Raw genomic sequence first — 14574 nt, forward strand, 5'->3', positions numbered from 1 at the left:
ATTTGCTATATATATATATATTACTCTCAAACTATTATTTGGAAACTGCATAATTGTGAGGGATTTGAGCATTTCAGTGGAAGCAAATAACTGATGATGTTGGTTAACCTGGAGGACTGCAATTTTGAAACACCACCGGGAAACAACTTTATAAATGTTTTTAAGTAAAACATCTATCTACCTGTATTTTAGAAAAGGCTGTCTGCATGTTTACTTTAAGGTAATAAATCATAATATATGTTTGCCAACGAGCAGGAAGCGGAGTGGGACCTTGCAGAGAGCATGGAGCCTTGCTCTAGACGAGAGCCAGTTGCCTCTTTAAGTTTTCTCATTTGCAAAATGGAATAATCACATTTCCTACAAGTAAATGAGGCACTCAAAACAGTATGCTCAGTGGATATTGTTGTTATTAGGTATTACCTATATCTAATCTGAAAAAGGTATAGAATTGGTGATAAGAAACAAATGTGATATCAGTTCTAAATTTACCAGTTCTGGAAGGAGACAGATTGGGTAAATCTGCGTCATTGTAGACCCATCCCTCTCAAATTCTCTCTCCAAATGTTGAATAATTCTTCCACCTACTCTAGCCTTTAAGAATCTTTTGCTTACCAATTATTCTAAAACTTATCAATTACCATCTAGCTCTGATATATATATGTGGGCTTTTAAATGCCTCCTGTTTTTTCAAGATCCATTAATTACTCAATACCGATTGCTCTCAACTGTGGACAAACCCCTGACTAGGACATCTGGGTTAAACGAGCCCTGCAGAGAGCTTCATTCACCAAGCTGCTGTAGTCTCCCTGCTTTTCTGTGGGGTCTACCCACTAATCCATGAGAGGCTTTTGTTTGGGGAAGAATTTTCCATTCATGAAAGTGATTTCTTTCTAGTTTTTTATGCAAAGAACTACTGAAAGATTTCACCCACTTGTCTAATATTGCTTGGCCTTTTTCTTTTTTTTTACAAAAATATCTGTTTATATGATCAAAGGGAATATTATCTTATTTCATTTATCATAGTATAGTGACAAACAATAGATTTGAAGTCAGAAAACATGCTCTGCAAACTTTTCTCATTTACTAGGTGTATGTCCTTACTAAGAGCACATCACATGACTTTTATTCTTAGTTTTCTTAATCTATGAAATCACATGAGCCTCTTTTTTTGTATCAGATAAAAGTATATGAAAGAGCCTTGTAAATAATAAAGAATGATAAAAATTATTACTATTACTATTATTGCCATTCTTTTTAATTCGAATAACTTAAGTGTCCTACATATTCAGGTTGTGATTCAACTCTAGAGAACATAATGGGATTTTATGTTTTGATTTAACTAAAGGTGATTGGGGTCGAACCCAATGGTGAGCTTTTTATTTTCTTATATTTAGATTTCTTTTCCCGCTTTCTTGCACATCCCACATGTGCAAGAAATGAAATAATTTTTTTATTTTTTTGCGGTGCGCGAGCCTCTCGCTGCTGTGGCCTCTCCCGCTGCGGAGCACAGGCTTCGGACGCACAGGCTTAGCGGCCATGGCTCACGGGCCCAGCCGCTCCGCGGCACGTGGGATCCTCCCGGACCGAGGCACGAACCCGCGTCCCCACCATCGGCAGGCGGACTCCCAACCACTGCGCCACCAGGGAAGCCCTGACGTAATTCTCTGTACCCCCTTTTCAGGAACATACGATTTTTTTTTATTTCTCAAAAAAATTCAATAATCTTCATGGCTTCTTTTATCTTATCAAAACAAATGAACATGTGAGCTATTTGAAGCTTTCACGTACCACGTAAAAATATTTCCTTTAATCACCAGTGTTCTAGTGAGAAAAATAATTCTGTTTCAGAACATAATGAAATTCTAAAGCCATAGTTGATGAAAGTTGCAGGTATGGTCTTTCCAATGCAGGATTTATCTTTCTGTGTTGGTAAATACTCAGACAGAAAGAACTCCAGAGAATTTCCAAGAGCCATTGAAAGTGATGGTTGATAAGGGGTGGCCCTCGCTTGAGTTCATGCTGAACTGAGACTTAAGTAATGGCTTAGGCTCACCATGGTCCTCAGACATCTCATCTCCATGAGGAACCAGGTGTCTCTTATGCTGGCAATTTGGGCTTTAAAATTCCATGAGACATTTTGTAGGAGACGAGATGCCACCTTAGCATCACCATCAGATCTGTCTGGTTAATTACAGACTGATTTTCTGCATCCCAAATGAATGTCTGTAGCTTCCCTTAATTTTTGAAGGCCACTTACGTTGGTATAGAATTATCAACAATTCTCAGTAGGAAGATGAAAGGGGTCCTTGTTTTTACAGTCTATATATTTAGCCCTTTGGGATTAAAGTCACTATTATATTATCTTGTGTCACCTTCCTCTATTAAACATTATCTTTTTAAATACTTTTATAGCATGCCGATGGAAAAACCAGTGGATCGCCTTCAAAGTCAGGAGAAAAGAAAGGATCAGATGAGGTAATTTCCACAATACTGGGTTTTCATTTTCTCTTGTTTTTAAATTGTGAATTCTGTCTTGAAGTAAATAATGAGGTAGCAAATATCTCCTACTGGAATACTGGTAAATTTAATTTTAACTACGATTTGATTTAACACTATAAGTGGAAATCATTAAAAATAAATTTAAAAAATAAAGTGTTCCTTGGAGAGGAACATCTAGAAGTTGTTTCCGTTCAGGAATAGAACTCAGTTATTTAGGGTGTTTTCCCTGTAGGAATTGGTGAATCTTAACTGTTTTTTGTTTGTTTGTTTGTTTGTTTTGGTGAACGAAACATGTAGGAGGGGAAACCAAATGCTATAGTTGAAAAGGAAATCTTTTTTTGTTGTTTTGGGGTTTTTTTTGCGGTGCACGGGCCCCTCACTGCTGTCGCCTCCCCCGCCGCGGAGCACAGGCTCCGGACGTGCAGGCCCAGCGGCCATGGCCTACGGGCCCAGCCGCTCCGCGGCACGTGGGATCCTCCCGGACCGGGGCACGAACCCGTGTGCCCTGCATCGGCAGGCGGACTCTCAACCACTGCGCCACCAGGGAAGCCCCAGGAAATCTTTTTTTATGAGAGTCACTGTGAAAGGAGGACAGTGATAACCTAGATTAAACCAGTTATTCAGGTTCATAAACAAAAGGGAGAGAAAAGGACTATTTTTACTTGGATCCATTCTGTGGAAATACTAGTAAAACCAAACCTCCTCACTTTGAGATGTGTTTTCTTTGAGCCTGTGAATTTCTTCTTTCACTGAATGATGCCTCATTATGTGCACTGTTAACATGGCCTGGTCTCCATGGAAGAGTCATGGGAAAGTTCTATCCTCCAAAAGGGTACTGGGCTTGCCTTCCTTTTGCTGCTTTTCACATTTTAAATCTCAATGGAACATTCATCTTCATTCAGTAGAAATTGTTATCATTTCCAGTTTGTAAAAGAGCCAGGTCCTGAAAGGTAGCTGGAAATTTAGAAAGCAAAAAGTGATCATTTTATTTTTCTCTATATTATTAACGTGTTTCCAGAAATCTAGAATCTACCTCCTCTTTCTGCTTATTTGCTGCAGTTTTGAAATATTCAATATATTTCAATATATTCAGTATGAAGAAGGCCATTATGACTAGAAGTTGCTATGAATTCCGCACTAAGGTTTTGTCCACAGCTGTCTATTATTGTTTCCATTACCAACACCCATGAAAATATATTTTAGATTATTTCTTACCACGCAAATTTGCAGTAAGGTTTTGTACCCATGGAAGGCAAAATTTCTTTACAAAGTAAAAATAAACTTTTATTAAGATTTTATCCTGCTACTTGGTTATATTATTTAAAATTTTTTTCCATGGAAAAAATACCGCATTTTTTCCCCTTTTACTAGCATGAACATCTATATAATATCACTCAGTTCCCCATCAACCCTACTCTTTAAATATATTCCCAGATATCTATCAAACTATCAAATAGTTTCCTGTTTGAAAACTATAGTGTCTCTTTATTCTCCAGACTAGGAAATAATGTTTTTAGATGTTATTCTCTATTAATATTGATAAAGTTTAAACTGTTTGCACAAAAAAGGAAATCTTCTTTTCCAGTACAATCAAGTGGATAGTGACCTGGTTCTTATAGGATTATTCTCAACAATTATGTTATTATGTGGAAGCTTAAATATTACGCCTTGAATGTACAGGCGTTGTTGGTTTAGGCAACAACTGCTTGCCCGGTGATCGGTCTTGTATATATCCAGACTATAAAATGCCTTATTTTCATATTTATAAAGGGCTTGGGAAAACTGATAAGTAGTCCTGTTATCAATGCAGCCAGGGGAGAATTTGAAACTTCTGTGTCAGTATGATGACTGTACTTTCAGTTTTTTGAAACTGAAAGGCTGAATTTCCACCTTGAGAGAAGAAAGAAAGAATTTTTCTTTTCTTTATCAGCAATTCAGGCAAGTCTGACATTATTTCATAACACTTCTGAGAAATTCAGATTTACAACTCTTGCACTTGTGCCAGAGCCTGGTCATATCGGTCTGTTCTGCTCCGTCCCAGCTGGCAGAAGAGAGGAGATAGAGGCTTTGCCCTGCTCCTGTGGCATAAATCACTGCAGAGATTCAGATAGTCTGAGACTGAAGATTGTTTATTATCTCACCAAATTCTGCCCAGATCTATTTGATAGGGTGGACAGATGTGTGGGTGTGATAATTTGGCAGTCGAGTTATATTTCCAATATGGTCTGTCTCTAAAGAATCTCTAATTCTTTATGTCATGTGCAGTTAAGTAATTGATGACATACTATGGCCCTGGAGACAATTCAAGGAAACCATCCTACATTAGGCATTATTTTAGCCTTTATGTTCATGATTATAAAACCATGTGCAATCTGGACTTGTAATCTGCCTATCCTACCACCCACAGTTGGCTACCATCTTCTTAAGATTACCAGAGAAAGGTTTCCCAAAACTGATTCTTTCTCCCAAATATTTTCTCATCTACTGCTCTGTTGAACAAGAAGTAAGATTAAGAAGCTTAGTTTGGGTTTTTGGTAATCCATTTTCAAACTAGCGTGTGCCTCCAAAGGGTGAATAACTTGTTGTCCCCAAGCATATGCAAACATACTGGTTAGGCTTCCAAGGACAAACTCGGGCCTTTGAAACAAAGTCAGTTTGAAAATGTACTTTCTATGCTCAGGGGTACTTCTCAGTGTTTTTTCCTTCTCCCTTTATTGTTCTGCTGCATTTCATTTGGAGATGCAAGAGAAAAGGTGTAGAGGAGGGCTTCAGGAAGATTTAACCCGGAGTAAAAATGATTAGGGTTAGGCAAGAACCATTATTATATTGTCATATGTAAAAATATCTGGGGATGAATGCAGCTGTGTGAATTTCAGAGCTCTTTTTCTCCTGCTACCATAAATAGCTCTTACTTGTCTTGAGTATGACCCCTATACAACCACTAAGTGATCCTAGGAGGTCTGCAGCAATTTTAATAGACTCTTGCAACTAAAATATCATTTGTCATATTGCATTTGCAATATAAATGCTTGAGGATGGAGTTGAGTGTCTATGAGAATGTTTTTTGTTGTTTTTTTTGTTTTTTTGTTTTTTTGGGGTTTTTTGCGGTACACGGTCCTCTCACTGTTGTGGCCTCTCCCGTTGCGGAGCACAGGCTCCGGACTCGCAGGCTCAGTGGCCATGGCTCACGGGCCTAGCCGCTCCGCAGCATGCGGGATCTTCCCCGGACCGGGGCACGAACCCGTGTCCCCTGCATCGGCAGGCGGACTGTCAACCACTGCGCCACCAGGGAAGCCCTATTTTTTTGTTTTTTATGAGAGTCATTATGAACTTGTTAAGTCCTTCTCAGATGTAGAGGAATTGTAAGACCAAAAGTTGCATGGACTAACAAGCCAAAGACAAAATGACTAGAGAGCAGGAAAAGAAAAATGAAAACATTTATTAGTACCTTTAAATACAGTGGAACAAAGTAGCCTTCACAAACCTGCAATCAAATCTATTTAATGTATTTGACTGACACATCTGGCCACACTGGGTGAGTGTAAGCATCTTAGCAACATATTTCAGTGAAGTCCTAATGAATGGAATTTAAAGCATATGATGGGACATTTATATTAGGGGATGCTGGATAAAGGGTATACAGGAAATCTCTGTACTAGCTTTGCAACTCTTCTATAAATGTAAAATTATTTCATAATAAAAAGTTAAAAATAAACAAATAAAAACAAACAAAAAATAAAGCATATGATGGGCATGATTTCACAGAGCCAGTTTTAAGAACTTCAAATTTCATAATGGATATATTTTTATGGATAAAGAAAGAGAGATAATAGAGTTGAAATTGTGCCTTAAAGGAAAAGATATGTGATAAATTTTCTTTACCATAATAGCATTGGTGGCATTCTTTTCCTCAGTGTTTACCTTTCCTCCTTCAAAAGTGCATGAATTTAAGTATTGAAATGACTCCAACATTTTAAAATTTCTTTCTAACATTTTTTCTCTTGATGAAATTAGTCTTTTTTTTATCACAAAAGTAATATGTACTTGTAAAAAACAAAAGTATTACCCAGTCTTACCACTTAAATTATAACTGCTGCTATGAAATTTTGTGTATTCTCAAATTAATGTGATGATATTGTGTGTTCATAATTACTATATATACTCTACTGATTTTAGTAACTTTTTAATGATCATACAGCTAAAACATAACCATTGAAGAAAATTTAGAAAGTACTGACAATTTTAAAGAAAAAACACTACCATCTAGACTTCTAGTACCTAGAGAGATGGCCACTATTTCCATCTTTGAGTATTTTCCTCCATCTTTTTTCTATGTATATATAGGATGTTTAAGCTGAGATAACAAAGGAATGTCCCTAACAGGGCCTAGACTAAAAATGATAAACAATGTGCTTTGTGATAGATAAATCTTTTCCAATCAAAAAGAGTCATCATTGTGTGTGAATTTTAAATACATAGATAATTGTATTTAAGTACCTTGGCATTTAATATAGCATTTAATCTGGTCATTATTTTGTGCTGTGTTTTTTGTTCAAGAAGTTTGCTGGGTCCGTGTTCCCACAGCAAGTGATAATAGCCGTCCTTAGCAAATTCTGGAAGAGTGCCACAGCAAATGTTATTTTAAGGGGTGATAGGTTATTACAATCTCTTGTCTGTTTTAACTGTGGGGAGTTGATTGTGGCTGGACAAGTTCATGTCCCAGTGCCAAGAAGGAGGCAAAGCTGAACAGGTGCCCCAAGGGCAGTCCCACCTGGCTTACCTAGAGATCCAGAATCCCCTGGGTGTCTGATCTGGAAGGCTAAACTCACTAAAGGAAGTTCCAAAATCCTTTTCAACTGTAGTTTCCCCATTGTTTAGTTCTAAATTTTGATTTATTTCTTCATTGACTAGAATATTTTTAAGATAATTTTTTTCCGCGAAGGAACACAGATGGTGATTTTCTGTGTCTGTGTGGATCCTAAGCATGTTTTTCTGCTGGCTTCACACAAGAAATTAGTACAAAATTGTACATTTTTGGGTAACAGTTCTGTTCCCTTGAAGTTCAGTACCTGTTGCTCCATGGTCTTCTGACTTTTTGTGCTATAGAGAAGATGTCTGGGGAAGCCTTATATTTATTTTTAGAAAGTATGTTTTTCCTGCTTCAGTGCATATGCGGTTTCTTTTTCTTTTATTCTTACAATTTAGAACTTAGTATTTTTCTTATGTGGAGCTTACCAAATGGGTCTACAAGAGCAATCCATGAATTTAAGTTCAAAACCTACAGTTAAAATACCAGACATTATGTAGACATTCAAACAGCCTATTTATCCTAAGACATGTATTCAGGTTGAATTCTGAGTCTGAGAAAAATGCGGGTAGTTTATAAAATTCAGGAGAAAAATGCTTTGCCATTCTGAGACCACCGTGAGAGCATCTTCTTTCTCATGTGCTGTGGAAGCTTTGAAGAGCCACACTCCTAATCCAGTTAGCCTGCCACCCAGTCCATGGTTCCCATGGAGGTAGCACATTGTAGTGGCTGAGTGCAGACTCTATAGAGTCCCACTGCATGGACTTGCTCCCAGCTCTGCCACTGCCTAGCTGTGTGTTCTTGGGCCAGTTACTTTGCTTCACTAAGGGTACCTTCCTCATGTGTAACATGGAGGTAACAATAGCCTCTACATAAGTTAATGTGAAGATCAATGAGACCAAGCATATGAAGTGTCCAGGACAGTGCCTGGGACACGTGAAGTGCCATATAGATGCGAGCTGCTATTATTGTTATTATTATTACTACTATTATTATTGGTGTGGCCTTATTATTATTACTATTACTAGGCAATGAAGAGAACTTTGTTTAGCAATAAAAGTGAGCCCCTTATTGATTTCTAACCAGGACTCAAATTCTTTTGTTCACTACATATTGCCAAGCCTTTCCCATTAAAAAAGGAAGGAAGTTTGGTAGTTCATTAAGCTTAGTAGTCCTTTCGTTTCAAAACAACTCTGTGTAACACCCAGAAACATATACCAATTGCTAGAAAGTACAGTCCCTCTTTAACAAAGAATATGAAAATAATGTGCTTTTAAATTAAGAATCTGTGATATACAAAATGTTATATAAGTAGTAGGGAGTGGCTAATAAAAATAGTTAAGCATTTTGCCTCTATAAAAGAACATATAAATATATGAACATTATATCATGCAGCAATAAAATACCCTTCGTTCTTGCACTTTGGAGTAATGAGCCTAATTGCCTAAGATCGTAGGTCCCACCAAAATTGTCTCTGAAGAGTGTACCTTATAGCGTAGGAAATTGGAATCAAAGTTAACAAAATATCAAAGGAATTGAATAGGAGTTAAATTTATTGACTTTAGAATAGGTCATAAGTCCTAGAAACCTGATGGACAAGTCAATTAAATATGAGTCCTGAAATATCCTGTTTTAAAGTTTTTATTTTTTCAGTCTTATCTCTAGACTTTATTAGCTTCTCAAAGATACAGGAATGACTGAGTCAAAAGGGATGAAAGGGATGATAACCTGAAATTGTGCCCATAGCAAGATACCTGTGTCATCTAAGGACTGAATATGTATGATTCCTGTCATAAAGTCAATAATATTTTATCATATACCAAATGTACATAATAGCTTGTTATGGCCTTCCAAAAACAGTTCATTTTTGAAATCAAAATCTCTCAGCAAGTTGACATCATAAAGTCTTTTATGTTCCAATCAGCATTATTACAGAATGCTTAGTAAATGTGTAGAGCACTGATATAGTGTCATAAAAAATTATTAAAAACTCTCTATCCCTCATCTTCTAGGACATTATGTGAGATGATGCAGTGATTCTCAAGTTTTAACATGCCTAAGAATCACCTGGAGATAGTATGAAAATTTCAGACTCCTGGACCCCATCTCCAAACATTCTGATTTATCAGATCCAAGATGGGATTAGGGAATCAGTATTTTTACCAGTCACCCCAGGTGACTCATATCTTCTGATGGTGGTCTTCTGAGCACATTTTGAGTAACACACATGATTCTTATGGAGTGCATAACACAGTTCCTGGCACACATGAACTTTTCTTCCTTTTTTCCTCTTCTCATTTCCTTTTTCCTTTATTTTTAAAATGCCCCCCACCAACCCCATCCCTTAGCTAACTCTGCTTTACCGTGCCCTGGGGACAGGGTGGCTCTGAAGCACATCAAGGGTGCTGCAGTTTCAAGGGATCATTGAACCACATGGGAGGCTTTGGTTGCAGGGAGCTGGTACTAACCCTATTTCTTCCCACTTCTCCTAGGACCTTGTTCCTTCAACTATTCCCTCATTCGTTTTACTCTTTATTTAATGACTCCTCTTTAGACTACTTATCGGTTTAGTCTTCCTCATCGTAAACTATTTAAAAATATTCCTTTTGAAACTGCTCAAGCTCCCATTCCATCTTCCTTTCTAACCCTCACTGCCAAAATTCTTGGTTGAAATTATCGAAGAAAAGAGTGTAGAGAGAGAAGAGAGAAACTAAAAGCAAACGTTGATAAATGCCTGCATGGAGGATGTAGGAAGGAGAAACCAGTGAACAAGTGAAAGAAGAAGCAACTAAAGGGGTGGGGGAACCTGGATGTTGCAGTGCCATCTGTGGGGAGGCTGGAAGAAGGGTCTAGGCTGATAATAGTTCTAGAATTGTGAGGGCTGAGGAAAGTTTCTTGTTTGGAGACTGGGGTATTGTAGGTTCCCTTGGGAGCTGTTCCTGTTATGATTAAGTGGATTGAGTAAGTGGGTGCTGAGTAAGTGGAGATTCTGCATAGATGACTGTTCTTCTCTTCCAATGTACATGCATTTATATAGCAAACATCAGATAAAGCAAAAAAAAAAAAAAAGTTGAAATCAGTGTTCATTTACACAAAAAGAGATAAGTGTGACCAAGATGGCATCACATGGTACAGATTTCTTGGATTGTTTGCCAGATGTTCACAGGTAAATTGATTCATTTATCACAATATCAAATAAGAAAGACATTATTTGGAAAGCACTCTGGAGTGAATTCTAAACATATGTTTATCTTAATCATTAAGAATGTAGACTTCCTGGTTACTTTTTCACATTAAGGTTGGCACCCCTGTTCTCTTTCTTTTGCAGATCAAGCCTCTTACTCCTAAGTGGTCTAATTTGAGCTCAAGATGCAGAATATTTGGACTTTAGTATATTGCAGAAATATATCACTCTGAAATCTGCAAATACAGTCTCAAAGAAAACAATTTACTTACAGGAAACAGAGCTAAAGTGATCTCATATTCACATTACAATTTTGGTTTCACTTAGTGCCTGGGATAAAAATTACTTCTCTGAATACAATTTTGTTACGTTTTTCTCTGCTTACTTTCTTAAAACACTGAGTAGACTCAGTAAAGTCTGAAACCATACATCTATTTCACTGAAAAGTGAAAGCCGAGTAGAAAGCTGAATAGCTAAATTTTTAAATAATGCATTTAAAAAATAATGAGGGGGGGCTTCCCTGGTGGCACAGTGGTTGAGAGTCCGCCTGCCGATGCAGAGGACACGGGTTCGTACCCCGGTCCGGGAGGATCCCACATGCCGCGGAGCGGCTGGGCCCGTGAGCCATGGCCGCTGAGCCTGCGCGTCCGGAGCCTGTGCTCCACGACGGGAGAGGCCACAACAGTGAGAGGCCCGCGTACTGAAAAAAAAAAAAAATGAGGGTTCTTACTACCAGCTATGCGATGAGACATTGCTGAATTGTTTGTTATATAGATCTGGTAATAACTGTCTTACTTTAAACATACACTTCAGGGGACACCCAGTGGTTAAAAGGAGGAAGTTTCTTGTACGGTGTTCAGTTGAAATAAAACATTTCTTGTCTCAGCAGTGATAATACCTTGCCGACTTTGTTTTTCTGAATGAGCATATGTTAGGAGTGTGTGTGTGTGTGTTTTAAGAAGAAAGGGCTTTGATTTTGACTCTTATATAAATTTCTTCAAATATTTGAAAACTTAAAAATTATAAGATTAGAAATGTTAAAAATATGATTAAACTTTTCCTTTAGTGAAGACATAAATGGTATTTAGAAATGAGAAATAAGTGACTGAGAGTCATGAATAAGAAAAAAAATTAAATCTTTTTGACCAAGAAATTCCAATTCTAGGAATTTGTTTCAAGTACATAATCAGAGGTGTACTCGATAGCTATGTACAAAGATATTCTCCATAGCTTTATTTATAATAATAACAAACTAGGGGAGAAACAAATGTACAGCCATAATGAATTGGTGAAGTTACAGCACAAACATAGTGACTAAGGCATCTTTAACACCATGCTTTGAAGAACATGTAGCAGTGGAGGAACGTGCTTATGTCAGGTAAAGAAAAATGATGAAAGACCAGCAATTCCATGTATTTAACAGATTGTGCATATTTATGTATTTGCATAAAAATAGAGAAATAACTGAAAGTAGTTGTCTTGATTGGTAAGATTTGGAGTAATTTACGTTTTCTTCTTACTACTTTTCTCTTTATTCTAAATGTATTTTCTTTTAATCAGAGGAAAAAGAATAATAAACAGCATAGATAGTAAAAGAATAATGGAAGAGAGTGTTTTAACAATGATCAAAACTAAATCTATGCATCCGTCTGCTTAGACCTTAAAGGGAAAAGTGTTTTACATGTGTCTCTTTTTCCTTTGGAACCTTCCGGAGTAAGGCGGCTGCCGTCACCGTGTGTGTGTGCGTGCGCATGTGCATGTGTTTGACTAGAAGTGCATCTCTTAGATATGGACAGAGAATTAGGATTTAAGCACTAAGGCAGCTTAGAGGGCAAGGATTTTTTTTTTTGACTGCATTGGGTCTTTGTTGCTGTGCACGGGCTTTCTATAGTTGCAGCAAGCAGGGGCTGCTCTTCCTTGTGGTGCTCGGGCTCCTGATTGCGGTGGCTTCTCTTGTTGCAGAGCATGGGCTCTAGGCGCGCGGGCTTCAGTAGTTGTGGCACGCGGGCTCAGTAGTTATGGCTCGCGGGCTCTAGAGCACAGGCTCAGTAGTTGTGGCGCACGGGCTTAGTTGCTCCGCAACATGTGGTATCTTCCTGGACCAGGGCTGGAACCCATGTCCCCTGCATTGGCAGGTGGATTCTTAACCACTGCGCCACCAGGGAAGTCCCAAGGATTATTACTTTTTGTTTATGGTCCCTTCAAAATCCGATGAAAACTGATCTTTTTCTCTGAAAAGGACATACATATGTGAATACAAGAATGCAAAAAAAAAAAAGTGACATACAACTTAAAGAGGTTTAGAGATACACACCATCCCCACCCCCTGAGGTGGGGGCAGTCTTGTCGAGTAGATATATTCAGGAGGCATCATCTAATATTTTCCCAGTTGGCTTGTTGTTGATGGCTGAAATTCCACCGTTAGCAACTTCCTTAAACTTTGAGTTAAGTATTGCCTTGCCTTGGGTCCTCTTTTAAATTGTGGATGTTCCTAGGAGGGATAATATATTAATTATTAACACTTTGGTGAGAAGTAGTTTAATAAGAGGGAAAACGAATTATGTAAGAACTACTTTTATAGATTTGATAAAGGTAGTAGAGAACTATCGATCATTTGATATTGATAGCTAACACATATGTAGGCATTACACACACACACACACACACACACACACATACACCTTACAAGCACCCCATTCTCCTGATGAGGAAATTGAGGCACAACTTGATTAAATGACCTGTTCAGGGTCACACAGTTATATAATAGTGGAGCCAGGATGGAACATATTTTCCAGAGTCTATACTTTCAACTAGTATCCAAAACTGTTCATAAAATTATCTATTTTCAAAATTCTACTTAAAGCTAACTCCATAGACTTTCTTACCACTGTTGTCAATTTTTGTAACTCACTTCTCTAACTTTTCACTGCCTTCTTTCTTCCTTGTATTATACCCTCTTTTTACTCAGGAAGATCATAAAACAAGGTTAAATCATTCCCATTCCCTTGGATCTAAAATGTAAGTGCAGGCACAGCTGCTCCCTCCTTATGGATAGTAAATGAGGCAGGGAAGGAAGCTAAGTCACAGCAGAGGTAGAGCCAGGAGAAAGATAGCGTTCTCCTGACTCCCAGTCAATGCAACCGTCTCAAGACTAGAAAGACGTGAGATAGACCACTTCAAGGACTTCCACTTGGAGATGATGAATGGCACTGAGTAATCAGGAAAAAAAATTCAGTGCTGGCCACCATAATGTGTGTTATTAAGGGCTTTGTGGAGGCGATGTTTCATTCACTGAGTAAATTTCTATGTTAGGTTGTGAGTTAATAATAAGACATCATTATGACCTATTTATCAGTGTTTCCCAGGGGCCTAACATATCCTATTTACCAAATTGCATAGGGGGTAGCACCCATTTATACTTCCTTCTGTAGTCATAGCAACTTGTACTTGTTTGTAGACTACTTAGAACCATGGTGTAGACGAACATTTGCGAATAAGAGTCACAGCCTTATAATTGCTAGTGTTGGGGTATCTGACCTCCCTTTGAAAGACGTCTTTTCCTAGATACTATTTTCCAATAAAGCATGTGTTTTCATGTGGAAACACAATATTTCTTTTCATTCTAGGGGGTGACTATTAACTAATGGAACTGATTTGTCAACAAATGTGTCAAAACATATATTTTAATGAGAATTCTTATCCTGAAAAATACTACATTTCATCAAGCCTAGGACACCTCTGATCTAAAAATGCACTGATTAGAAAATGCTAAGAAAAAAACTGTCAGCTAAAAATAATGTTGAAGTTTCTGAAGACCATTCAACAAACAGGATTTTAAAAATGGCTTGAGCAATTATTTGAATGTGTCAGCTACCAAGTTGAACCCTTGAGGGTTTCGATGTTCATTTAATGCAAACATTCCTGTGTATTTGTGTGTTCACAAGTTCTGTCAAATATAACATCTAATCTGTTATGTAACGGATTATCTCAAACTGGAGAATCTCTAGCCTGCTTTCTCTTGAGGGCTATTACTTTGGTGGAAATGTGGACCAGCTCCCTTTCTCACACTTCGGGGTGGAGAAGA

General features: G+C 37.8%; 1 protein-coding gene across 5 annotated transcripts in view; it reads left to right on the forward strand.

The window, feature by feature from the left end:
* The window catches only part of CAST (calpastatin), a 128494-nt gene that overhangs the window by 12202 nt on the left and 101718 nt on the right, over positions 1–14574 (forward strand). For all 5 annotated transcript variants that reach the window (XM_029217991.1, XM_029217992.1, XM_029217994.1 and 2 more), the window contains exon 2: positions 2413–2475. In XM_029217991.1, the coding sequence (XP_029073824.1) occupies positions 2413–2475 (63 nt within the window). The remainder of the gene's footprint in view (positions 1–2412; positions 2476–14574) is intronic.

Source organism: Monodon monoceros, unplaced genomic scaffold (assembly GCF_005190385.1).
Source record: "Monodon monoceros isolate NGI ecotype Baffin Bay Population unplaced genomic scaffold, NGI_Narwhal_1 Super_Scaffold_12, whole genome shotgun sequence".
NCBI lineage: Eukaryota > Metazoa > Chordata > Mammalia > Artiodactyla > Monodontidae > Monodon > Monodon monoceros.